Consider the following 25,991-nt stretch of genomic DNA (forward strand, 5'->3'; position numbering starts at 1 on the left):
ATCTGTTATTAGAAGGATAGTCAAAGTATAAACTCATATTGTGTATACAAAAGATATAATTTGCTGCATATTGTGTGTATATGCTCAACCAACAAATAGATTCACACAAACAGAGAATTCTTTCACGAAGTTAAATAATGGACTTGTGAGTTAACACACCAACTAACTCACAAATAATCCTTGCTTCAAACAGTTAATGATGCAAAATTTAGAACGCAAACCTAAATCCAGTATGTAGATATTGCACAAGTATTTGGATACATAAAATCAAGCACGCCAACCAATCCATATATCTGAAAATGAAATGGCAGTCTCAAACCCTAGAGAGATTTGAAACTTGTAATAGACTGGTCTCACCATAGAGCTATAGCTGGATGATAGATATTTCAAAAAAGTTATACCTATAGGTACTCTGAAATGCTTCACAATTAAGCTTGAAAACTGGCAACCTCATAGAAGCAGGATATCTCATATACACTCAATAACACAAAGCATAATCACACCATGAGATAGACGTCAGGAGATGTAGAAAAAACCATGACCCATGACACGTGACAAGTCACAAGTATGAACAAGATAAAATATCTCTCATAAAATGGTAAGCTAAAGATGTACATATTTCACAAAATAATCAACCGAGGAAACCTATGACACGCTAAACTCAGCTCTTTATTCAACAAACCAGGATTCCTGTTCTTTCGTAGAAAAAACCTGGTGAAGCAAGTGTATAAGTACTAGGCAACGTCAAAGCTGGAAGTATATCATCTAGTTCTACGACTTAGCGGTCTCTTATATGAAGGAGATGATCTGTCCTTTGCAACATCAACCAGATCTTTGAAAAGTAAATCCTCAGGTTTACCTTGTTTGGTTGTGGGTGATGTGTCCTGACCATGCAAATGATGTGGGATCTGCTGTTGATTACCATTAGTGTTTCTCTCACCCAGAGACAAGTTTTGAGTTTGTGTTAGCAGTCCATTGTAAGTTGGTCCTGGCTTTCCACTAGATAAAGCCTGCTGCTGAAAGTATTGCTGCCTTTGACCATATTTTGCAGGAGGTGGAGGTAAAGAACAAGCAGATTGTGTTTCCCAAGGTGCCCTTGGAAGATCAACTGCAGTACTCTTTGTTGATTGAACAGGCTTGTCATATTTGGGTAGACTGTAGAACACAGATGGAGTTGAGATGCTATTTGCGGGAAGGGAAGATACAGGTAAGTCGGGCTGAGAAGGTGTGCTGGGGTGGGCATCAGATGGTCTTTCTAATCTGTAGGCATTCCCACTGAGAAAATCGACTACACCTACCTCTGTGCTAACTGGTTTCTTTGACGATGGTGGTGGAGAAGGTAAGTCGGACTGAGAAGGTGCGCTGGGGAGGGCATCAGATGGTCTTTCTGATCTGCAGGCATTTTCACTGAGAAAATCGACTACGCCTAACTCCATGCCAACTGGCTTCTTTAATGACGGTTGTGGTGGAGGAATCAGAGGGCTTGTGTATATATTCTCATTAGAAGATTTCCTTCTCTGCCCTGCTGCACTGTCCCTTGCACTCCTAGAATAATGGAGTTAAAAAAAAAAAGTGTTAAGCACACAAACTTTGCTCACCAAATTATTTGAGACATGTAAATGGCTAGCATTTATAGAATAAACGTTGGCAACTACAACTAGATGATGGAAGTCTGGCACCAATTTAAGAAATAAGAATACTAATGTGTATGCTACAGAATGCAGTTCATGATTTTAAACTGTAATACAGTCCACTAAGCAGTTAAGAAATGTCTACAAACAGACCTGTGGGAAGACACATACATTCAGCACCATGTAGGTGTTACAAGATGAAGACATTAATCTTAAGGCGCACACATTCAGCACCTATGAAGAAATATCTACAAACAGACTACGTAAGACATATTTCATTTGCTTGGTCATCATTGTGTGTCTCTATATGTACCATAATAATTGAATTCAAGCACTTTCAGAGATAGCATTTACTCTTAGGAGAATATTTGCAACCTTTCCATGGAGAGGTTTGAAATGCTCCAATAAAGAGAGTCGCGACAATAATGCACCATTGGATGATCATTACCTTGCATTCCAATTGGACAGTGAGGTAACTTTTCTTGCCAATGCGACAACATGTTATACAAAATGAATATGCATAACATGATCATGATTATTAATAATGGTGACAGTGGGTTTTAATATACTATTTCAGCTCCATCTTATACAGATTACAATTCCTACTTGACAAGAAAAAAATTCTATTACAATAAGATGTTTATTATCTATGCAATTCTTCTTCCTCCTCCTATCAACTTTCTTAAAAGAACAACATCCATTGAAAGAATAAGGCTCCATAAGAAAATATAGAAACCTAATACAATACCTGCGCGAAAGTTGAGCAAGATCATCCTCCAACTCATCGTCCTCATGGTTTACATTAATGATAGGGGCAACGGACGCCAGTGTAGTTCCGCCAGTATGAGTTCCCTGATTTACATTAACAGCAGGGACAGAAGTATCCACTAATGCTCCGCTGGTGGGAGGACTTCCTTTTGCTATGTTATCATGTCGTTCAAGTACATGCTGCAAGTGATCATTTAAAGCCAAATACTGAAATAAATGTCCCTCATCCCTGCAGATCAGCGACAGTTAAATTATCAATTTAATGGTATAGTTCCAATGGATAATATTTTCAGAATAGATAAACATAAACTACATCCGTACACAGTGTTATTCACAAGATCCATGACTCGCTTTTGATAAGTGCGGCACTGCTCTACAAGCTCAACAATAACATCTTGTTTTAGATCCTGCAATGAGAAGCATGTTATAGTTTGCAAAAATAGTTCAGATTCAGAAGTGTCAAACTATTTTTTTTAATGTACAGAAACTAGTGTCAATCCAGCTAATCAATTAGGCTGCTTGGTGTCTGTCACTGCTGGAAGGGGCCAACTCATGTAACTATGAAAGTAGGTTTTGCAATAACATCAGCCTTCATAATTCCAAAACACAACTATGACTTGGATTGCTTTTCAGAGCATATTTATTCAAATAAACATGACTACAGTAATTAACAAAGAAAACCTGACTGTTATTTATGTGACCATTTGCTCCCAATAAAATTGCCCATGTTGAGAGCAAGGGAGCCTATTATCTTCGAAAATCAAGAGATCCTTCTGTTGCCAACCAACCAGTAGACAAACATCTTCATGATAGGTGAAACAATGGGTTAGCATATGAAGAACCAATAACTTGCATTCTAGCAAAGGGACCTCGAACAAACTCATGGAAAGAGGAAGAGGCCCTGCTTTTTTATTTTCCTACCTTGACAAAGTGTCGCCTTTTTGGGTCCACAAGGCAGTAAGTAGAAAGACAAATTGTTCATTGAATTGAATATCAAGAATGATTTAACTATTTAAGTACTAGGTGAGGTGGCTTTATATGATCAATAGAAAAAAAAACTAACTAAATAAATTAGATTCATGCACCAAAGTACATGCACTGTGAGAATAGATCGATATTATCTCTGACCATATTGAAAATCAGGGAAACCTTGTGATACTTGCTACCTGTTAAAAATCACATGAAGTAAAGGTTCGTCCTAAAAATACTCAGTTGTAAGTGCATGTTCACTCGTCCTATCTACTACTAAGCCATAGTATCAAGTCTTACACTAATACTTATAAAACAAGTTTCACATTTGCTTCTAGAATTTTTTATCTTTGAAAATCACCAAATCTCCTACTATCCTTCTTTCAGACTTTTCAGTTAAATTTCAGCTGCCTTTCCTTTTCAAGCTCCCTAACAACCAAGGTTACCTAACTTCACTGCAGCGAATGACAAAAAATTATTCACTCCTGCATTAATGTTTCCATTGTTCTCAAGTTTTGACAAGTATACTTGCTAAGCCATCATGGCTCTACTGAGCATTTCTTTTTTTCTAAACGATGCTTGTTGTCCTTAAGCAGATTCCTAAATTAGTTTTAAGAAAAACCTCTATAAGAAAGTAACAAGTGCACTCAAATGACAAAAGGCTTGCTAAAGTAATTCTGCAAAAACTAGATCACTCCGAAAGCAATATCTTCACTGCCGCTGTTCAAATTATTTCGGATTGGTAAACGGACAAAACTATCAACTAAACATCAACGCCAATAAAATTGAAAATACCATAAGAACTTTTAGTAGTAAATGGAAGCTAGTTTACATAATTTACATATTGATCCTAGATAAATCATTTGAACAAACACGGACAGTTTTTTCAATGTACAATTCTGTAAGAAAAATGTCAAATTTCATAATGGCCTTTGAATATTCCAAGGCAATCTACAGGAGAAAACTACCTGAGGATTTTTATGATCCAAAGCATTAAGCATATCAGCTAATACATCTGCTATCTCTCGAGCATTTTGAATGTCATCTGAGCTGCATAAAGTAAAAAGGAAAAGTTTATTCCTTCACGATGTCGGAGTAAAAAGATCCAAGTTGGAAGCCACAAAGCCATTTTGCCAGTGGTTCAGAGTTTCTAAATTAAGGATAAGGTTCTGTCGAAAATGTTGGTTTATCAAAACATAAACACAACGAGGGGACATAAATGAGCCTAGCTGGAGAGAACCAGGCTACGCTCAAGAGTCTACAAAAGACAAGGTTGAACGTGAACAAGCCAATAACTACCTTGCAGATACCAATAAGATACCTCAGAGCATTAACATCAGATTGAAGAGAAGTTTCTAGAGCAGCATCTTCATAGGTTAATTCAGCAGACTGATGCCCCACAGGATGAGTTTGGGGAGGGGTAAACAATGGTACCGTGTCATCTGTACGAGGTGGAAATTCTACTCCAGCAGCCTATAGAAACAAGAGCATCAAATTCTGCTATGCCATGGTTTAGTTTACCGATGTAATTAAATCAGCCATGAGAAAAAGATGTCTGCTGAAGTAGCTAAAAGATGAGATCCACATATTACTGAGAAGCAGAGCAGGCAGAATAAAGGCATATATGGAAGATAGGAGAATACGAATAAATATATTTAAAATACGAACTTTAAACTTGCAAGAACATGAGTTATTGTTCAAAAAGACTGCTTGTATAGGTGAATCCAAATACACAAATTTCTTCAGCTTTCCACTTAAATTCCATCAATAAAATTTATATCTGTAATAATGTGAGAGATTTAAACTTGTATAACTTATATAAAGTAAAGCTCCTTCTTTATGTATCTTTTTTTTTAATGTAAGATAAGTTCAATCACATGAGGTTAAAATGATACAACTACCATCTGAAGCCATACTTTTCAAATTCTTATTTCTAGTATCTCCCCATTATAGGCCAATCAAAATCATGTTTAGTATAGCATAAGTATATCCAAATACATTCTATATAAAAGAGAGACTTGGTAATATAATACAAATTATATTACTAACACCCAGTATTGGTGCTTTTGACAAATTTAAGCAAATAAGAAAATGCCATTACACTAAAAAGCATATCAATGCGAAAGGAAATGCAACTCTATGGAACATACATCACATTTGTCGCCCTAACCCATCTACCATTTATATATATATATATAGCATATGTATATATTGATTTAGCAGCTCTTTCCAAAATATGAGAATGTAAATAAAAAGCATGTCCTAGATAAGCTTCACAGCGAAGAGGTAATGGAGGCAGGCTTCATTATGCCATCACTACTAGATGAAAAAACCAGATATGAAAAGAGTAAACCTGGTAATTCCAACTAGTACTTCAACAAGATAGAGGGATAACGGGGACGATACTGACACAAAAAGATAAACATGGGAAAACACAGTTGAAAAAGTATTGAAAGAACAGCAGGGGAAAAGAAAACATTTATGTAGAGACATAAATGGAGAATGGAAGAACAAGATGTATGCTATACCCTCAGTTCTTGGTATGCAGCATGGTACTCCGGATATCTTCCACTTGCTCCTCCAAAAGCATCATTCCATGTGTTTATCAGAATCAATATCTTCTCTCTCACATTTAAGTCAGGCTGCACAAGTAAACTTATAGAAACTGATATAGACCTGAGGAGGATGTAGATTCGTAAAGTTGTATTGATTGGTAAAGACTCCTACCTTTTTCTTAACTATTTTCACCATTTCATGTAATATATCACGGTCAACAATTTGCTGGTGAACATAATCCCCGCAATTTTTACTTAGAGCCTCCAACACCTGAATTAGTAATTTTCATAAGAAAAGAAATATTATTAGCAAAACAGAATAGATAGCTAACAGATTATATAAAAAGGAAGTGCAATATACTCACAAAGAGAGACAGAAACTGTATTTTCGGATTCTTGCTTCCTAGACGCTTCTTAAGCAGCTTAATGGCATCCTTAGTCTGTCTGCACTTCATTGAAAATTCACAAACATTAATTACTACATGCAAGAAGCAAACAGCATAATGTAATGACAATCATGCAAAGCTTAAAAATGGATATGAAATTCTCTTGGTGATCAGACACAAACACGCCAATGCCATATATGCATATGGAATAGTTTAGATTTAAGGACTTTTATAAGCATCCTCGAAGCAGAATACAACACATATGATCAAAAGTAGGACACATCATGGTAACTCAAGGGGGGAAACAATTCATATCTGAAGAAGTTATTAATATTTAATTTGTAACGTCTAATATTCTTGGAAAATTTATATATGATGCAGTGTCTTTTAACGAAATTGTAATTTATACCCTACAATTTTACTATTTATAAATCGAGTCCTATAATTTATTAAATATGTGTAGAAAATATCTTATGTTAGATTTAAAAGTTTTAAATTAACACCGTTTGGGCAGATAAGAATATTCCATCAAAATTAATATATTTCTTAAAAATGACTAAAATACTCTTAGTTCCTTCTTCATCTTTTTCTCTATTCCTTATTCTCTCTTCCTCTCTTTGGATACAACATAATTACTTCTTCCTCCTTGAGCAAATTAGATCAGATCAAAAAAAGGGATTTTCTTCTCCTCTAGTGACTCTATCTTCTTCTCCACATATTAGGTATAACTTGGGTTTAGTATTTTTATTTAGATATAGCTTAGATTTTTATTTAGGCATAGCTTGGGCTTTTAGTTTTTTATAAAAAGAACCTCTCTTCTCCTCCACATGAAAATTGAAATGAGCAAATTCTAGGACATTTTGTGTTCTGAGTTGAGATGGATTTGGTAATCTAATATCAGTTAGGTAAAGGTTGGGTTTGGTTGAGTTGGATTGGATTGAGTTATATTGAGTTTGGTTAAATTGAATAAACATAACTTAGCTAAGGGTATTCTCGTAATCTTTCTAGTATAGTTAACTTAATCTACAATCAGCAGATCAAATAATAGAGTGTTCTCTACATATATTTATTAAATCATAAAACTTGACTTGCAAATAGTAAAAATTATAGGGTGTAAATCACAATTTCATTAAAAGGCAGGGTGTCATATGCAAATTTCCCAATATTTTTAATCTAATGTGAAGTAAATTAATGAAGGCAGTCAACCTCACAACAGATTAGAGATGACTGCCTACCACTTCTTACAACTTGTGTAAACAATATAAATTTACAAATATTTAGAAAATCCCTTCTTTTAGTCCAAATGCAAAAGCAAATTCACATTAAATTCAGGTGCACAAGGCACAAACAGTAATCAAACATCTCCTTACCTACCAGACAACAAGATACAGAAAAAGGAGACAACTTTGACGAACAAAGTACCAAATCAAACAGATCAAGAAATCGAAAGACAGCAAGAGTCGTCACCTGGGATCCATGTTAATAATGTCACACAGCTCCAGGTTGATCCCCCAATCGGGACCGATCAACGTGGCGCTCGTCGCGCTCTCGACCCACGCCACTGCAGTAGCCATCAGAAAGCACCTACAAGACCAAACCCAACAATGTGAATTCCCCTTGTAAGAGAAACCCTAATCTCACGCAGATTAGAACCAACAGCCTCTCAAAAACCCTTACAAACCCCAAGTCAAGATCTTTCTCACATTTCCCCATTCAATCATCAAAACCCAAAGATAACAACGAAAAAAAGAAGGTAAAACTCACCGAGCAAGAAGCGCCGATCGATGTCGAAAGAATAAGATCGTCAAGAGAAGACCAACAAGAATCCAACTGCTGGATTCGAATCGTGGAGAGAGAGGAGATCGTGCTCGGGTGTTCCCCAAGAATCTAAAAGCCTAGATAGAGAGAGAGAGAGAGAGAGAGAGAGAGAGAGAGAGAGAGATGGGATTGTGGAGTTTATAGTGGGAAAGAAGTCGCCCGTGGTTGAAGACCAACGAGAAGATAGAGAGAGAGATTTGGACTTCCCGTTGCACACTCTTCTTGAATTGGTTAATCTCCCCCCAACGAAATGGATCGGCTGCATCCCTGGTCGTAGGAAACCCCTAAATTTCAGTAAATAAATCAAAACAAATTAGAAATCCCAATTTTTGTTTAATTTTATAAAATTAATTAAATATTCTCTAAATTACTGTTCGGTAAATTTCATTATACCCTTATGTTAAAATTAATATGCTTCATTAGTCTTAATATTTCTCACCAGAAAAATAAAATTTTAAATTAGTAAGCTATCTTTGCCGGCCTTAAAATATTATTTATAATTATTCTAATATTCTTCACCTAATTTACATAGTTTATGTAAACTATGCACACTCCGTTATAGAAATATATGTATGTAGTATAAAAACCAGACGCACTCCGTTTTTAAGAGCTTAATTTTAAGATTACTAAAATTTTAAACTCGTTTCTTCTATGCAAATAGAAATACTTGAAAGGTCTCCCCCCCGGATGATAGCATGTATCTTTTATCTGATTTTCCTTTCTTATCTTTATATCATATCTACCGCAAGGCAAGGCAAATCAGTCGGTTGATTCACTCGTAAACTATAGTAGGAAATCGTTTCTTCTATTCTTTCCCCCCTCGCTCAATATCTATTTTGGTTGCTGATGTAAATAGTGTTGACTGTAACCACCGGCGAAGTTGATTAATAGATTTGCCTTTTTTTTCTTAAAAAGATAAGAAAAACTCCTGGATGCAGGAAGTTCCTGCATCCATGGGTCTGCTGCTGCGTCCCACTTGGTGTTACTTGTGAGAATTGAATTCAACCGACCCACATATTAATTTTGTCTGTGGCCAATTACTTGGATTGACTCCAGAGACCTTCCACTCCTTCCATTTGGTGAGAAAAAAAATAATAAAAAATTTACTAAGATAATTAAAAAATATAAAAAAGGAGAAGAAATTATGCAAGTCTTTAATTTATCTTTTCAAATTCTTCCTTCTTCTTCTCTATGGATTGGTAAGAAAAAGAGAAAAAGAGTGGAATTTTTTACATAATTCTCACTGAAAACTTCCAAAAAAATTATAATTGTCACAAAAAAAGATTTTGACTCTTTTAGAATTTTCATTGTGGTTAATTTTAACATAATATTAGAGTAAAAAATTTATCACACTTAAAATAAGATGTATTTTTGTTGTATTATTGTGTTAGGTATAATACCGGATAGCTTTAAAAGTATTTTTAATAATTTATATGAGGGTAAATAGTTCTTTTATCGAAGTTGGTTTTAATTATGATTAGTTAGATTTAATTAAATAAATGATATCTTTAAAAGAACACGGTAATTTTGGTGGCGATTATGATATTTTAAAAGTTTTCGGTGATAATTATGTAAGATTCTAAGAAAATAATAAGAGAAAAAGATGAGAAAGGATGAAAAGTTCTTTCCCTCGCTTTCTCTCTATTTTCCGAGAAAGAGAATATTTCTCTACCCTTAAATTTCTCCTCTCCTCTCCTCTCATATTCTCTCTTGACGGTAATAATCTAATTTTCAAAGTTACAATAAATTTGATCCAAAATAAGTAAATACATTAAATTAACTTATTAATTATATAATGTAAAATTCGGTATAGTCGAGTTTAGTGTTGGACATTATCTTCTTAAGACCAATTTGTACTTCACTAATTGCTTCTAGAATGTATTAAAAAGAAGCAGCTATTCGAATGCCTTGTCGAACTTGAATGATGTTGTAATCTCTCAAATGTAGGCAAAAGACTTTAACCAAACTTGAATTGAATGAACAAAGTTCAGCAAAAAATAATACAACTAACAGCCTATTTATAGGATTAAACAGGCTTGATGAAATGATGTGAACGATTGGATCTGGTTACGAATAAATACATTATTTCGAATATGAACCGGTTAACAATTTTTTTGTGACGAGATATACCATTAAGGGTTCACCAACCAACTAATTAACTATTCTAATCGAAGGAATACACCACTTTGGGTTTAATTGAACTCGACTTGAACTAGACTATATTCAAACATGTATTAGGTAAAAAATAACTTTTGGGCTTGATTCGCACAAGAACCGAACCGAACCAAGTCAGGCGATGCACGTGTCTGAGTTAATTTGTGCAGCATCATTTACTCACAAAATAGGTATTCTTTTTTGAGCCCAAATCCCATAAGTAGTTTGACACTTATATATAATACTAAAATTTCTCAATTATTTAGTATGATACTAAACTTAGTTATCTTTATTCTTTTATGATACTTAGTTTAAAGCTAATTTATATTCACTTCTCTTCATGAATTTGAATAGGAGAATATATGACAATAAAATACTCTTTGAGCTAGATTAATTCTACCATTAATCCATCATTAATAACGTGTGGGCCCCACTTATAACTTAGCTCATGACAAATTTCCAACATTCTCTTCTATTTCTTTTTCCCCCTTTTCACTAACTTAATTTTCCTTAATTGCTTAGCCATAAACCCAGACATTAGCTCATCTACTATTCTTATCCTAAACAACCAATTCAATTCGATTTATTAAATAATTTTCCCTATATTTTTACATCTGCTAGTTAATCCAAAAGTTTAACTTATTAAGTAACAAATCAACAATATACTTCAAGCACATATTCAAGAAATTCCATAGTTTTTTGAACAAAATAAAAACTATATTAATTTTCTCAACTCTGTGCATCATTTATGTATGTATGTATATATATATATATATATATATATAACTCTCTACTACACAGTGTTTGTTTAGGTACAGAGCCTTCATTTCAAAAACATACTAAGGAAAAGAAAAGGGAAAATATAACATAATATGATACACATATATTTTCCATATTTCCTCTCTGAAGAGGAGTGATGGCCTTCAACTCTCCCTGGATTTGCTTCTGTTGGTCTTGAAGAAAGAGCAGCATCCTTTCATTTTCCTGCAGAGAAGAATGAGGACTTTACACTCTTAGATCTGAAACATTTGCATAACTATTCTTTTATTTTTGTTCAATTATCATCTGATCAAGAACACTTTGTTCTTCAAAAAGATGCAATTAATTTATAACCAAATTTTTTTAAAAAAACTAATTAGAGAAACAGAGCAGAGAAGAACAGAGCATACTGCTATCTCAGTTTTTTTTTAAAAAGAATTCCTATCAAGACATAGAAATCTACTCAAAGAAGTAGACTTTACCTGCTTGCGCTTCTCATCTTGGAAGTAATACTACTGCTTGAGCTGCTGCTGGTAGTGCTGCTTCCTTCCTCGCTCATGATCACCACCATCGTCTTCTCAGTCTTAATCTTCCAACCTTGTCCGTGATCCAAATCCTTCTTCCCCTCCGCCGCCATCGGCTTCGGCGAGATCTTCGCACTTGAGTTGAAGGTGCTCAACCTCTTCTTCTTGTCTCCCATGGCCAGCGGCATGAATAGCTTCACAAGCAGGTCTGGGTCGAGGTAGTATCGCTTTCTTATCCTTCTCTTCTTCTCCTTCTTCTCCTCCTCCTTATTCTTGGGCGATTCATGGGCCTCCTCTACTGCTGGCAATACCGGTTCGGGCTTCGGCGTCGGTGCCGGCGTCGGTGCCGGCTGAGACTCGACGAGGTCTCTGAGCGAGAGCTCGTAGGCGGCCTCGGGCATGGCCCGGACCATCTCGAGCATCTCGTGGCGGTGTCTCTCGATCGCCTGAGCTCGAGGGGATGGATGGAGATGGTTGAACTCGCCTATCCGGCCACGGATTGGAAAGAGAGGAGCAGCAGCGATCGGCCTGGGTTGGGGATTCGTGGGAGCTCTCCTCGACCATGCGCCGGACTTGATCGTCCCGGTGGATTTGACGAACTGACTCTGGTCGGACTTAATCCTCTCCGCCCACTTGTCATACTCCATTGATGGAGGAGAACAGAGATCTCGATAGAAAGAGGAAGAGAAAGGGGGGAAGCACGGGATACATTTATGTGTATAATTTTCAACGGCTAATAACTCTAGTTTGAAGACGAGAGAGTCGTGATTACGTACGAAATATTTGATCGATTGCATGTCGGACGACGGTTGGAAACTATAACCGAAGAAGTCGTCGGTTTCTAGAAGAGGCCGCACGTGGGCGTGTGCAATTGGTCAAGAACAGCGGCAGTGTTTCCATTTTCTTTGAGGAATTGGATGGCTAATTCTAGAAAATAAATCCTACGCATCAACTAAATCTTCATCTTGCAATGATTATAACAATAAAATTAGAGAAATTCTTTAAATATAAATATTATTCATCAAAATTACATATTATTCTACTCGCTAACACAGTTACTAATTTACATTAATATCTATCCCATCAGCATGTTTTGTATCGAATCAGAAAATATTCATAGTAATTTTCTAAAATAAAGATACCAAATTAATCTTATTTCTAATGTAAACGAAGCCAAAGACACCAAATTAAAGGTCCAGACAAACCCTGACACTCTTCTCCGCCAAAATTTCTAAATTAAAGAAATGAATAGAATTAATTTTTTAATTTTATATTTTGCTCAAGTAATGGATAGAACTTGAATTAATGTATAGCAGCTTCTAATTACAATAAATGTAATATGTGATTGTTTCCTTTATTTCTCCTTTTTGGCTAACTTTTATTTCTCCACCCAGAATATTAATGTCTAAACACTAAGGTTAGGATAAAATAAGCTCTTTAATAAGCAATAATTGCTATCACCTAATGAATCCATGACTCAGCATATCAACGTTTAGGCCAACCCGGTGGAAACGTATATTTGACCTTTGGTAGTCGAAAAGATTAAAGAAAGAACATCATCCCACCAGCTATTCTAGAAATTAAAAGGGACAAATAGTACTTTCTAATTGTTTTATCTTTCAATTTGAGACTTCTAATTTGTTTTAGATGTTCCTGTCCTAATCTTAAGCAGACAACGGCAGGATGCAGGAGCCACTGGATTAGGATCTTGAAGTGGATCTGGGAATTAAATTAAAAGCTTTAATTTGACTTCCAGCTCCACCCACCAAGCTAAATAAAGCTGTAATTTTGTTAATTCTTAGTCAAGAAAATAATGTATTAATTGAATTAGGAATAGGGTGTGGTTGGAGAGGAGACGAACCAGAAAGTCATTAGAGGACATTAGAGAAGGGAATAAAAATAATAACCTCATCTACCTCCAGATGTATGAGAGGGAGATGGAGAGTTCTATGTAAGTCAAAGTCTTTCTTCTAAAGATTCTATGGCTTCTTTCTTTCTGCAGAGAATCCACCACCATAATAGTCCAAGGAGGTGATTAGCAGCTCTGTGAAGGTGGCCTCAGATGAAGCTCCTCCTCCTCCAAAGCGAATAGTATGTGGGAAGGGATGACGAAAGGGATGACAAAGCTAGAGAAGAATGGCAGAAGTAAAGCATAGCTTGACAACAGATGCATTTGAGTGGCAAAGGAGCAAAGAGATCTCTTGTATGGACGTTGTCGGAAATAGTCAACTAAAAGTATGTCTTCACTTTGAGGGTAGAGGTATCTTCCAAAGGATGGTGGAGCAATCCAACTTGGACGAGTTTTTGAACCAGAAGAGAGTTGAAAGAGACGATGAAGAAGGAACATCACATATGGAGAGGTCACCAGCAACCTCATAGAGGACTTTTAATCTGGGTCTACCTCTGGGATTAATCTTATCATGGTCATCCTTCTAGGCCATATTAAGCTGGCGAGGTCCTTACGGAGACCAAAATGATGGGAGAAGGAAAGAAAGGCAACGACGAAATGGGATTGGAGAGAAGCATCCTCTACGTAACAGTCAAACCAAAACCAAATATAATCATCCCCTCTGCTCGAGTAAAAGGAGGAACCAACAAAGAAGTGGAGGGCAACCTTGAGCACACCTTTCCAAATAGCAAAGTCAATGAGTCCTTGAGAGTGAAGGTATCTTATGGTAGAGCTAGAGTATGACTTCCCTCCAAATAGAGAGGGTTTATGATCCCAGTAGCTTCCCCCTCATTTATTAGATAGATTTAGAGGTGATTATTTGGTTTGAAAGCCCGACCCGCTATGCATGCCCTTTGGCTCAACCTATTATGCATGTCTTTTCTTATTATTTTTAGTTTTACATTGGTATTTAGTAAACTGGATATTAATATATAACTATATTTCTATGAAAGATAACTCAAATATCTTCATGAAGTCTTATTATGCTTAGTCCTATAATATATAATATTTTTTTTAATTCAACCTATTCCGCTCAGATCAGATTCTATCTCTTATGAGCTAGTGGGCTATAACAAGCTATTCTAGCCCGACCTAAGTGATTAGTGGGTCGAACCATGAATAAATAGTTAAACCCAATCGACCCGAAAAATCTAGCCCAAACTTGATCCCACCCCTACCCCCAAGGCCTAAGCCTCTTGGTGAGGTAAATGAGTATTTAGGTGGATGAAATTATATCAAGAATATATAAGTATTTAGGATTATATGAATACAAAAAATAGCTGAATTTTCTATAAGTATTTTGTAAAATATAAGATGCAATTTATAAATATTAAAATATAATTATTATAAATATATGAAATGATAGGATATTAGAAATAGGCTTAATTACAAAATTCCTCGAACTTTGTTTTAATTATCACAAACTCTACAAGAGTAGAGTTGGTTGGTAGTTAAATAAGCTCTTTTTTTCGAACGCGGTAGAGCTACTCCTCTAAACTAACGACATCGACTAAGCCAAATTGTTGAGAGAAGAATATTTACCAACTCTACAAAAGTTGGTTGGTTAGTTAATTAAGTTTTTTTTAATCAATTCAGAGTCAACAACGGTGTTTTGCACTATTACTTCAAAGAACGGATTCACTGCAGCCTTGTTGTAGGAAATTCATACATTCAGTCCAGTTGGCAGCCCCTAATTAGCCATCAGATCACTAACTTCCCGCCCAACCAAAAAAATATTATGCCCTCCTCCTCTCACTACAACTCCCACTATGTCCACCGCCTTCACCACCACCGCCACCGCCACCGTCACCGTCACCGCCATCCCTACCCTCCTCTCCCACCTCACCCTCTCCATCTCCACCAAAAACCTCCATCTCGGCCGCGCCGTCCACTCTCTCCTCCTCAAGACCGCTCTTTCCCACCATACCCTCCTCTCCAACCTCCTCATTGACCTCTACTCTCGCTGCTCCTCCCCTTCCTCCTCCCTCCTCGCCTTCCTCGACCTCCCTCACAAGAACCCATACTCTTATAACACCCTTCTCGCCGCTCTCTCCCGCTCTTTGACCCATCTCCCCTCCGCCCTCGACCTGTTCGACCAAATGCCCCAGAGAAACCTCGTCTCCTACAATACCCTCATCTCCTCCCTCACCCACCTCGGGGAACACCGCCTTTCACTGCAGATCTTCTCCTGTTTGCTTAAAGATCGGACTTTGGGAGATGCCATTGTCATTGACCGGTTCACTGTCGTTGGCGTCGCGACAGCTTGTGCTAATTTGGGTGCTTTAGAGCCGTTGCGGCAGGCTCATGGTGCTTTAGTTGTATCTGGGTTGGAGATGAATGTTATAATGGGTAATGCTATGATCGATGCTTATGGGAAGAGTGGGGATGCAGATAATGCACAGAAGGTTTTTGATCGGATGGTGGTGAGGGATGCGGTGTCGTGGACTTCGTTGCTTGCAGCGTATTGTTGGGCTCGTCGGGTTGAAGATGCAGTTTTGGTGTTTGAGCAGATCCCAGCACGGGATTCAATATCGTGGACAGCACTTATTTCCGGGCATGAGCAGAATGGGAAGGAAGAAGCGGCATTGGATCTGTTTGAGAAGATGATGGAGGAGAAAGTGGCGCCAACACCATTCACATTGGTGTCGGTTTTGGGCGCTTGCGCGAAGTTGGGATTGGTTGAACGGGGGAGACAGATGCATTGTTTCATCTTGAGAGGTTGCATTGGATTGGATCCATTCAATTTGTTCACCCACAATGCTTTGATCGACATGTATGCAAAATGCGGGGATATGGCATCAGCTGTTGCCGTGTTTCATCGGATGCATGAGAGGGATTTTGTGTCTTGGAACTCTATGGTCACTGGGTTTGCTCAGAATGGTCATGGAAAGCAATCCATTGCCACATTCGAAAAGATGTTGAAAGCTGGAGTTACACCGACAAATGTCACGTTCCTTGCTGTGCTGACAGCTTGTAGCCATGCAGGTTTAGTTTCCGAAGGACGTAGGATACTAGACTCAATGGAGAAGTATGGTGTGCAACCAAGGCCAGAGCATTATGCTGCCTTAATTGATGCTCTTGGGAGGAACCACCAACTTGAAGAGGCAATGGAGTTTATAGAATGTTTGCCATCTACTTTAAGAGAGTCAGCTACCATTGGGACGTGGGGTGCGCTTCTTGGTGCTTGTCGGGTGCATGGAAATTTGGAGTTTGCTGAGAGGGCTGCAGAGTCTCTCTTTCAGTTAGAGCCTGAGAATGGGGCAAGGTATGTGATGTTGTCCAACATTTATGCAGCAGCAGGCCACTGGGACAATGCTCGACGAATTAGGGTGCTAATGAAGCGAAAGGGCTTGAGGAAGGACCAAGCTTGCAGTTGGATTGAGGTAAGGAGTGTCAAGCATATATTTGTAGCTGCTGATAAGTCTCACTGTGAAACAGAGGAGATATATGGAATGCTTGCTACTGTTTTTTATCAGATGAAGGAAATAAGAGATTCTGTAGAAGAAAAAAAGCTTCTGACCTTGTGAGAGCTTTCAACTGGGTAAGTAAATATGCTCCTTTACGAACCAGATCAGTGAGAAGTAAAATGCACATGGCAGGTGCGTTTCATGGTCATAGGGTGTTTATCCTAGGAGAAATCTCGGAATAATCAGATATTCTGAACTTCTGGTCATTAATTTATCAACTGCCATTGCACCTTAATAGAAAGCTGAGGTCTGGAAAGGGTACATAGGTTTGGATGAGATTACTCTCTTTGATAATATTTCTAGACTGAGGAAACTTGTGATGTATGCTAACAGCGAGAAGAGGATCTTTGAAGCTTACCTCCATCTTTCCACTCTGTTCTTCATTCTGGAGGGGCTCTGTCATGCACATGTAACACATACGTAGCACATCAAAAAAGAAGGAAAGGACTAGATCTGCTGTGTTTTTTTGCCCAAGATATCTAGAAATTGGAGAATTCCCATCATAGAGGCATGAAGCCATACCTTTGTATCTTCTTCTTACTCTTTCATTCTTTCTTTTGTTCATACTTCGAGGCTTGTATTCTTAGTTCATTCTTTCATAATTATCTGTAACCATTTGTTAATGAATTAATTCCTCTTCAATTATTGATCTAATTGCCCTCGTGGTTCTTCCAATATATTCCTCTCATGTCGAAAACTTAACTTTTGCTGATGCACAAGCAAGATACATTCTCTCTTGTTGAAAATATGTTAAAAACAACTGGAGAATGTAGAACAAAGAGATCTTGAAATTCAAGAGTTTACCTCTTTTCTGAGTAAATGATTTTTTATAGAATAAGAGAGGAATACAACTCTGGACCCAGGAGGCCTGAAAAAAGAAATACAGCTCATTTGGTCTTTGTCGTCACGATCATAAGTATCACATAAATAAATGATACTAATCTGAAAGACCACAGCAGACCCATGTTTGTCATGATATTTACCAGTTGTTTCCTGTATTACTTGGAACATCAATATGATACAATACAACTATGCAAGATCTCCCTTTGAATTCTCATGAACTTTAATCTTCGGTGCCCTCCTTTTGTGCAAGTTGCATAGTGGAGGACTATGATCAATATATCATCTGAACATATTTTGAGAATGGTCAAGATTTACAGTTTCTGGTCTTCAATCATGACTTATCATGACCATTAACAACAATGATTTTCTTGTTTAACAAACCCAGCTCTGACAACTACTTAGACTTAATGCTGTAGCATAGATGTGGCACTCTAACTGATATTGCACTTGCAAGAGTTGTGGCACCTTTCAATCTTTGAAGGCTAGAACTCTGCAGTTACAAGTATTCTTCAGGACGGCCCAACTCCAATTCATCAGTCACCAGGAGGCTTCTGCAGCTCGTGCATTTTCTTGAGAATGTCCTGTCTCCTTGCATACTTCTGCATGGACCACATACAGGCCTTTCAATGATTTCTTCATATCAGTGCCAAACTCACTTCATATTTAACTGCAATCTATTGAGTCTGTAGGAACTGAATCTCTTTCTGGGATGACCTCAAATATAACTGGATTCAAGGGGTTAGTTTCATTAATGCATCTTTCAGCCCTTTTTCCCAGTTCTCTGTTTCCATATTCTCGACAAGAATCAAAAATCCTTGTCCACATCGCAGTCGTCGGCTCAAATGGCATACTTTCCACAAAATTCTCAAGCTCAACCATGAAGCCATGCTTGCCAAAGAGTTCAATCATGCATTCGTAATGCTCAAGACGAGGAACAACCTGATACTCTTCACTCATCAAAATGAAATAACGCTGACCCAAGTTGACATATCCCTCACTGATACAGGCAAGCAAAGCACCGAGGAAAGTGACATTATCTGGTCTAATCTCATGTTTCTGCATCTCTTCAAATATCTCAAGACCATACTCACCTCTTCCATTGTAAGCACATCCCAAAATCATTGAATTCCAGAGGACTACATCACTTGATTTCTTCTGTTCAAAAACCTTGACAGAATAATCAATCAGCCGACATTTGGAGTACATATCAACTAGTGCTGCTCTGATTATGTCATCAATCTCAAATCTCTTCCTGATCATGTATGCATGAATTTGCTTCCCATGGTCAAGCATAAATATATTTGCACAAGCAGCCAATCCAGAGCTGAATGTGGACTCATTAGGAGTCGTCTCCCTTAGCATTTCCCTGAGAGCAGCCAAGGCCTTTTCACTCTGGCAATGGTGTTCATACCCCAAGATCAAGGAATTCCATGAAAATCTATCTCTCTGTGAATCCATCCTGAAGAACATGATCTCTGCATTTCTCAGACACCCGCATTTGGCATACATAGCCAAAAGTGCATTCATCAAAAAGAGATTCAAGTGGAAGCCATTCCTATAAGCAAATCCGTGAACCTGTTTTCCTGTCTCAAGATCAAATAGCCCAGCACAGATATTTAAAACTGAACCAAGCGTAAGAATGTCGATTTCTTCTGTTTCCTTCCTCATCCTCTGAAACAAATTCATTGCTTTTTCCCAACAAGCGCTTCGTGCATACCCTGCCAACATTGCATTCCAGGAGACTATGTTGCGGTCTGACATCTCTTCAAAGAGCAGCTCTGCATCGCCAATTCTTCCACAGGTTGCATAAGCAGACACCATTGAAGTACACAAGAATACATCCTTTGTTTCAGAGAGATTAAACAGTCTATGAGCATCATCAATAGCCCCGCACTTGGCATACATCTCCAAGAGTGACTTCCTGACAAGAACATCACATTCATACCCAATCTTTACTACAAGCCCATGTATCTGGCACCCTTCCTTCAGTGCAAAAATATCCGAACAAGCAAGAAACGTATTCGAAACAGTAAAACTTAAAGGTCTAATACCTGCTCCAATCATCCGGAAGAACATAGCCACCGCCTCGTCTCCTCTACCTGCCTCAAGATACCGCCGAATGATTACATTCCAAGATATGGCATTTGGGTGCGGCATTAAATCAAACAATTTCCTCGCTTCGTCAACAATGTCACACTTCCCATAAACATCAACAAGAGAGGTACCAAGAATTACATTTGAGGAGAACGCAAGTTTCAAAACGAGTCCGTGGATCTGCCGTGCCAGCGACAGCTCCAAGAGGTCGGCGCAGCAGCTGAGCACGGAGGCAAAGGTGACATCTTTAGGTAAAATTCCTTCTCCATACATCTGCCTGAACAAGGAGATCGCGTCTCGGGGGCGTTCGTTGCGGACGCAAGCGGTGATGATGGCGTTCCAAGAGCCGCCGTCTCGGTGCGGCATTTGGTCGAACAGGTCATAGGCGTCGGATATGCGGCCGCAGGCGGCTAAGGACTCGATGGCGCGGTTGAGGTGGAAGGTGGAGGGAGGAGAGGAGGTGGAATTGAGGTGAGCAAGGATGGAGGAGGAGGAAGAGGGGAGGAGAAGAGAGGGTTTGCGTTTGGGTTTGAGGAGGGAGGCGTTTTCGAGGAGGCGGGTGAGGAGGGAGATGGCGTTGGAGTTGGACGCCATGAAGAGGAAGATCTCTAGATACGCACGGTGAGATTTATTACTACACTTTGTGGGGGTTAGTGTGACTAGGACGTCCTACGTGGCATAGTCTCATGGCTTATTCCAACAAAATTATATAATATAATATATAACATAGATAGTTGTATTGGAAACCTTTTTTTTTTTTTTAATTTTCTATTTTTCACGTACATCCTTGCATTTTTTAATGCATAAACTCTCTAAACTATTAAAAATATTTATTTAACGTCGATATAAAAAAAAAGTAAAAAAAAAAAAACCCTCTACCAGTATTTTTCTTTCTTTCCTTCAAAATAAGAAATAAATATCATAAATTTACTTAACATGTAAGGCACGTGATAATTTATGGACAAAAATCGAAGCGGAGGGCTAATGAAAAAGATATTTGAGAATTTTCTAATAATTTCGATAGCTATGTGCACTAAAAAAATTTGAGAAAATGATCGTTAATAGTAATAATAAAAAAAAAGGTCTAAGAGCGATTATCTCTATTATTTAGACTATTTGTAGGAGGAAATGTGCCTTGAAACCTAAAATTTTTGGAATTCGTTTGCTTCTCTCTCTCTCGTGTAGCTCGTTTTGGTTCAAAAGAGATGGTATGTTAAATGAGTATATAAATGGGTTGGGATTCGGTGCAAGCCATAAGTCAATCTAGGCAGGTTGTTAAATGAGCATCAACGTATCAATTATGCATATCTAACAACTCTAATTATGCTCGTTCAAATCTAACAATTCACTGTATTCTCTTTCAAAAAATATTAGTGTTGTTCAATGCACCCGATTGATGTATTGATACACATTTAATTAGTGCCTAAAATGATACACACGGATTAGACCACATTGAAACAATGCTACATATAAACTATTACTAAATTATTATATTAACAATGGTCAATATGGTTAATGATTTAGGATACACTTAGCAAACAATTGTATTTTAATATATTTCTAAAATTGTTGACAATTTCTTATCTTTACATGTTATGAGTATCAAGAATTGCACACTCTATGAATTAGAATTGTTATCTCATACAATGACTCTATTTGATGAATTCAATGTGGTATTTATATGTGACTAGTAGTGACTCATTTAAGTAAACAAGTTTCAAAGACCTATTTGAGTTCTTCTTGTCTTTTCTAGAGTGACCTACTAAGGTAAATGAGTTTGATTAAGATATTCTTCTTTTCCCTTTACTTTTCCTTTTCCTTAAACTTAATATGATTTAAAAAATACTAATAGAAATATCTTTATAGGACAAATATTCTTATAGTCCTCTGGCCCAATCACTGCCCATGGGTTGGCTAGATCAGGCCCATTCAACTATTTCTAAGGTACCAATTATAAACTTCAAATATGATTTCATGCTTCCATAGTTTTGCTTTTAATCATTCAAAAGCCTAAGAATGAATATGAGGTAGAGAAAAGATCAACTCTCTCTAGGTACACATTTAAGTACATTAAATTTTAGTCAATATAGTAAATCATCTAGTTTAGGCTATTAATCGTCTATTGTTTTAAACTAAATGCTATTGAGATATCGCTCTAGGCCTAAGACACGAAGCAAGTTTTTCCACCCTTATTACTTTCATTTAGGGTCGGAGTTAACCCTGCGACCGCCTTGATTATAGGGACCTACTAATTTTACTAAAATTGTTGATTATTCTTCTATAATTAACCACAAAATTTTACCTCTAAGGTTTTTAATAACCCATGATGGTAATAATAATTTAATCACAATTACAGAATTACTAATAAACATCTTGGAAGTATCACCACTTTCTTGCAAGCATTCCAGCTTCTTCCTTCTTTTGCTCCCACTAAGGGCTGCAGAACAAAACAAAGCAGAAGACATGGAAGTGGCTTCACATGATCCACAAATGAAATTAATAGAGCATGTGGAGACATGAACAACATCCAAAATCACCCCAACTCATGGCTAGCTCTAATGGCATGGCAGTTCCACCAAATTCACCACCCAGACTTTGGTTGCCCTAACCACTTAGGTCAAGTTTCCCAGGAGAGCCTCAATTTTATAATTAAAATTGGAAAATACTTTGCAGTGTTGTTGTATATGCTAGGATGTAGTCCTGACTCTATGGCTCATATAATAATCACCGTCTTTCTATGTATTATAGTTTTACCCACGGTATTCTTATGTAATATATTGTTGATATATTAGAATTTAAAAAAGAAAAAAAAGAAAAAAAAGAAAAAACTATTATTATCTAATAATTTAAGTTTCTAGAGTAGTTGGCTAATTAATATTGTATCAGAATAAGAGATTCTCAGTTAGAATCTTGTCAAATCTATTTTGCCAATTAAATAGGAAAGCATTTGTTGTTTAAGTTAAGTCTATTTCTTAGGCGTATTATATAAAATTTTAAGTTTTTATAGCAGTTAGTGAGTTAGGATGACATTATAGTAGTGAGTAGTATTTTTATAAGGACTAGAAACACTACTCATCCAAAATGGATGCCAATCCCTCTAAGTGGGTACAGTGCACTAGAAATCAAAGCCTGAATCCTCCACAACAACCATCATGGAGAAATGCTAACAGGCACCTTTTCATTGAATTATTGCATCATTTCTGCATCACAAGAGAGAGAGAGAGAGAGAGAGAGAGAGAGAGAGAGAGAGAGAGAGAGGGGGAGAGGAGACCTTCTAGTGGGGCAACCAACCACCCTAAAGTGGTGGACTTAGCCTTTTCTTTCTTCCTTTGTTAGGAGGGGGGGTGATCCTTCTTGCTTGATGTCTGAGATAAAAGAAGATGTATATCTTCCTGGACTTAGCAATGATTGCTATAATTTTATGGCATATATATAGCAATGGCACAAACATGAGGAGGAGGAGGAGGAGGAGGAGGAGAGATGTATATATATAATATTCATAGCTTAGCTTCTCCTTCAAGTGATAGTTGTGATGCACCTATTTCCACAACCTCACTGTGCAAGTGGAGGCTGTTGATCATTGTATTAGTTGTCAATGGGGGGGAGGAGAAGGGAGGAGTGATGTTTGCATGACATGAGCAAAGTTATTGGGTTTCTTGGTTTGGTCAATTTGTGTAGCTTGATGTGTGGTAGTATGATAATATATCCTTAATCTTAGCAGTACAATGTTGCTAAACACCAGTGCTTATCTTTGCATTCTTCTTTCTAAGTTGTCATTGAGATTGTATTGTCATTTACTAAATCACTAACCCATAGACTAATTATAGTTCAGACAATGGTGTTAACTCTTTTTGATATATAAATTAAATAATTATACTATGTTTTCAAGAAATAAGTTGCAATGGGTTCAAATTATGCCCATATAAAGCTTAGTAAATATTATTAAATATTAATCTAATGTCAATGAAGAGAATTAAACTTATAACTTCTGTCATAATTAATAAGATTCAACCATTAAACTACAATGATGAGCCGATTTGATCTAATAAGTGCAGTACTCATTCATCAAGTCATTATAATAAATATGTTCAACGATTAAGCAGGTTCGATAATACTTATAATTATAGACTAAACTCTAAGACACAACATATATAGTTTTAATAAAGTATAATCTTGAACCATGTTAAATGAGTTTATGTGGGTTTAAATTAATCCACACCGATTTAATAGGAATATAATTCTCAAAAAATTGAAAAATATTATATAAACAAAAAATTAATATATAATATATATTATATATAATACATTTCTTAGAATTCTATAACTTAACAGAGTCAATTTCAAAATTAAATTCAAACTAAAATACCTAAATTACTCCTTTTTTTTCCCTAATCTAAAGATCAGTTCAAATAGAGACTTTACCTTTCTCCCCCATCTTTTGAAGTTAGGTTATTTTTAGCTGGATTGTGGGTTGAATTATAAATATCAATACGATAATTAACGTGTTAATGATAATAAGATCAAAACTATAGGGTGTAAAGCAATTAAATATTCCCTACTTTTTCTTTTTCTTTTATTTATTTATTTAAATTTGGGATCTAATTAACATAGTTTCTTTCCTCTTCTTCAAACTCTTAATTAAGAATATAAGCTACTTAGCAAAGTAATATATAATTGCTAGCTCGTACATAACATTGATCAAGTCTTTGCAAGCTATCATAAGCCTTTGATCTTCAAACCCACCCATCTTTTAGCCTCTAAATGCTCTCTCTCTCTCTCTCTCTCTCTCTCTCTCCTATCTAACACTATAAATACAACTGATGAAGCTGTCATCTTCTTCTACTTGTGTGTGTGTCTGTGTGTTTATATATATATATTATTACTCTACCAATGAATATGGAAGGAGGAGCTTCTTCCAACCTCCCTCCGGGCTTCCATTTCTATCCTTCCGACGAAGAACTCGTGGCCCATTTCCTCGCCGGCAAGGCCGCCCTCCTCCCGGCCCACCCAGACATCATCCCCGTCGTCCATCTCCACCGCCACGATCCCTGGGAGCTCGTCGGTGAGCACATATTAGCTAGGCCAAGAAATTACAAGGGTGTTTAATTTGCATGTATATATGCTGACAAAATGACATTAAATATTCTTAATTGAAATGAATTTATGTCCTTTTAAGCATAAATTCTGAAGGATATACACCCAAATATCATCATAAAAGACTCATGCATATACTTTGAATTAGGTAAAGCTCTTCAGGCAGGTAATCAATGGTACTTCTTCAACCGTATAAGTACTCAAAGTAGAGCCTCCCCGAATGGATATTGGAGCCCTACCGGCGTCGACAAGCCGATAACTAGTGCCGGCAGGGATGTCGGCGTGAAGAAGACCCTCGCTTTCTACGTCGACGGCGACCGGCCTCTCAAAGGGATCAAAACCAACTGGGTCATGCATGAGTACCATCTACTTGATCATAGCCTTAGTAATAGTAGCAGCAGCAGCAGCAGCAACAACAACTCCAGTAGGAGATCAATCAAGAAGAGAGGCCACCAAAGAATACTAGTAAGTACTGAACTCATATCTCAGCAGTACAACTGCGTTATAACTCACAATGATCACTGTATTAGGAATCCAACAAGTGGGTCATCTGCCGAGTCTACGAGTCGACGGCCTGCGGCTCGCCGGCGAGCAGCTTCGGCGACATCGTCGACGGTGACAGGACGGAGCTGTCGTGCTTGGATGAAGTCTTCTTGTCCTTAGATGATCTTGAAGAAGTGAGCTTGCCGTATCGATGATAAAGATACATCTACACAGCTAGTTGGGTTGATGTCTTATGTTACTTAATAACATTATCGAGCTTAAAAGAAGCTCATGTTGTATATGAATATTTCCGAGTTCGAACTCCAATTAAAAGGCACTAATCTTAGCATATGCGAAAAGAAGGTCCTTTTTCACAATATACCAAAAGGTAAGGGGCTGTTTGCAAAAAGAGAAAATAATTTTCTTTTTCTTTTTCTTTTTTTAAAATAAAAGGGAGATGGGTGGAGGTGACGCAAGCATTACGCCGTCAAAAAAAAA

General features: G+C 37.2%; 5 protein-coding genes across 6 annotated transcripts; 2 read left to right on the top strand and 3 right to left on the bottom strand.

The window, feature by feature from the left end:
* Window positions 1-568: 568 nt before the first annotated feature.
* On the bottom strand, window positions 569-8,300 carry LOC140772508 (TOM1-like protein 3). The gene is made up of 10 exons (XM_073114608.1): window positions 8,074-8,300; window positions 7,777-7,893; window positions 6,289-6,367; window positions 6,096-6,194; window positions 5,897-6,010; window positions 4,690-4,841; window positions 4,337-4,418; window positions 2,721-2,806; window positions 2,380-2,628; window positions 569-1,545 (listed from the first exon to the last, which is right to left on the bottom strand). The coding sequence occupies exons 2-10, from the start codon at window positions 7,881-7,883 to the stop codon at window positions 762-764; spliced, it is 1,752 nt and encodes a 583-aa protein (XP_072970709.1). The 5' UTR covers window positions 7,884-7,893; window positions 8,074-8,300; the 3' UTR covers window positions 569-761.
* Window positions 8,301-11,036: 2,736 nt separating this feature from the next.
* LOC140772208 (uncharacterized) lies at window positions 11,037-12,286 on the bottom strand. Its single transcript, XM_073114152.1, has 2 exons — window positions 11,523-12,286; window positions 11,037-11,265 (listed from the first exon to the last, which is right to left on the bottom strand). Exons 1-2 carry the CDS (start codon window positions 12,209-12,211, stop codon window positions 11,205-11,207), a joined length of 750 nt encoding a protein of 249 aa, XP_072970253.1. The 5' UTR covers window positions 12,212-12,286; the 3' UTR covers window positions 11,037-11,204.
* A 2,910-nt stretch (window positions 12,287-15,196) lies between these two features.
* LOC140772548 (pentatricopeptide repeat-containing protein At2g13600-like) lies at window positions 15,197-17,631 on the top strand. Its single transcript, XM_073114674.1, has one exon. It carries the CDS (start codon window positions 15,282-15,284, stop codon window positions 17,037-17,039), a length of 1,758 nt encoding a protein of 585 aa, XP_072970775.1. The 5' UTR covers window positions 15,197-15,281; the 3' UTR covers window positions 17,040-17,631.
* A 146-nt stretch (window positions 17,632-17,777) lies between these two features.
* On the bottom strand, window positions 17,778-20,540 carry LOC140772547 (pentatricopeptide repeat-containing protein At3g26540). The gene has a single exon (XM_073114672.1). The coding sequence runs from the start codon at window positions 20,508-20,510 to the stop codon at window positions 18,486-18,488; it is 2,025 nt and encodes a 674-aa protein (XP_072970773.1). The 5' UTR covers window positions 20,511-20,540; the 3' UTR covers window positions 17,778-18,485.
* A 4,132-nt stretch (window positions 20,541-24,672) lies between these two features.
* On the top strand, window positions 24,673-25,798 carry LOC140772394 (NAC domain-containing protein 104-like). Of its 2 annotated transcripts, XM_073114450.1 has the most exons (3): window positions 24,692-24,978; window positions 25,159-25,475; window positions 25,541-25,798. In XM_073114450.1, the coding sequence occupies exons 1-3, from the start codon at window positions 24,807-24,809 to the stop codon at window positions 25,706-25,708; spliced, it is 657 nt and encodes a 218-aa protein (XP_072970551.1). In that variant the 5' UTR covers window positions 24,692-24,806; the 3' UTR covers window positions 25,709-25,798. The 2 variants fall into 2 exon arrangements, with proteins under 2 accessions (XP_072970550.1, XP_072970551.1); XM_073114449.1 differs by having other exon boundaries at window positions 24,673-24,978; window positions 25,159-25,681.
* The last annotated feature ends 193 nt before the right edge of the window (window positions 25,799-25,991 follow it).

Source organism: Typha angustifolia, chromosome 12 (genome assembly GCF_048772165.1).
Source record: "Typha angustifolia cultivar Huaian chromosome 12, ASM4877216v1, whole genome shotgun sequence".
In the NCBI taxonomy this organism is placed as follows: Eukaryota; Viridiplantae; Streptophyta; class Magnoliopsida; order Poales; family Typhaceae; genus Typha; species Typha angustifolia.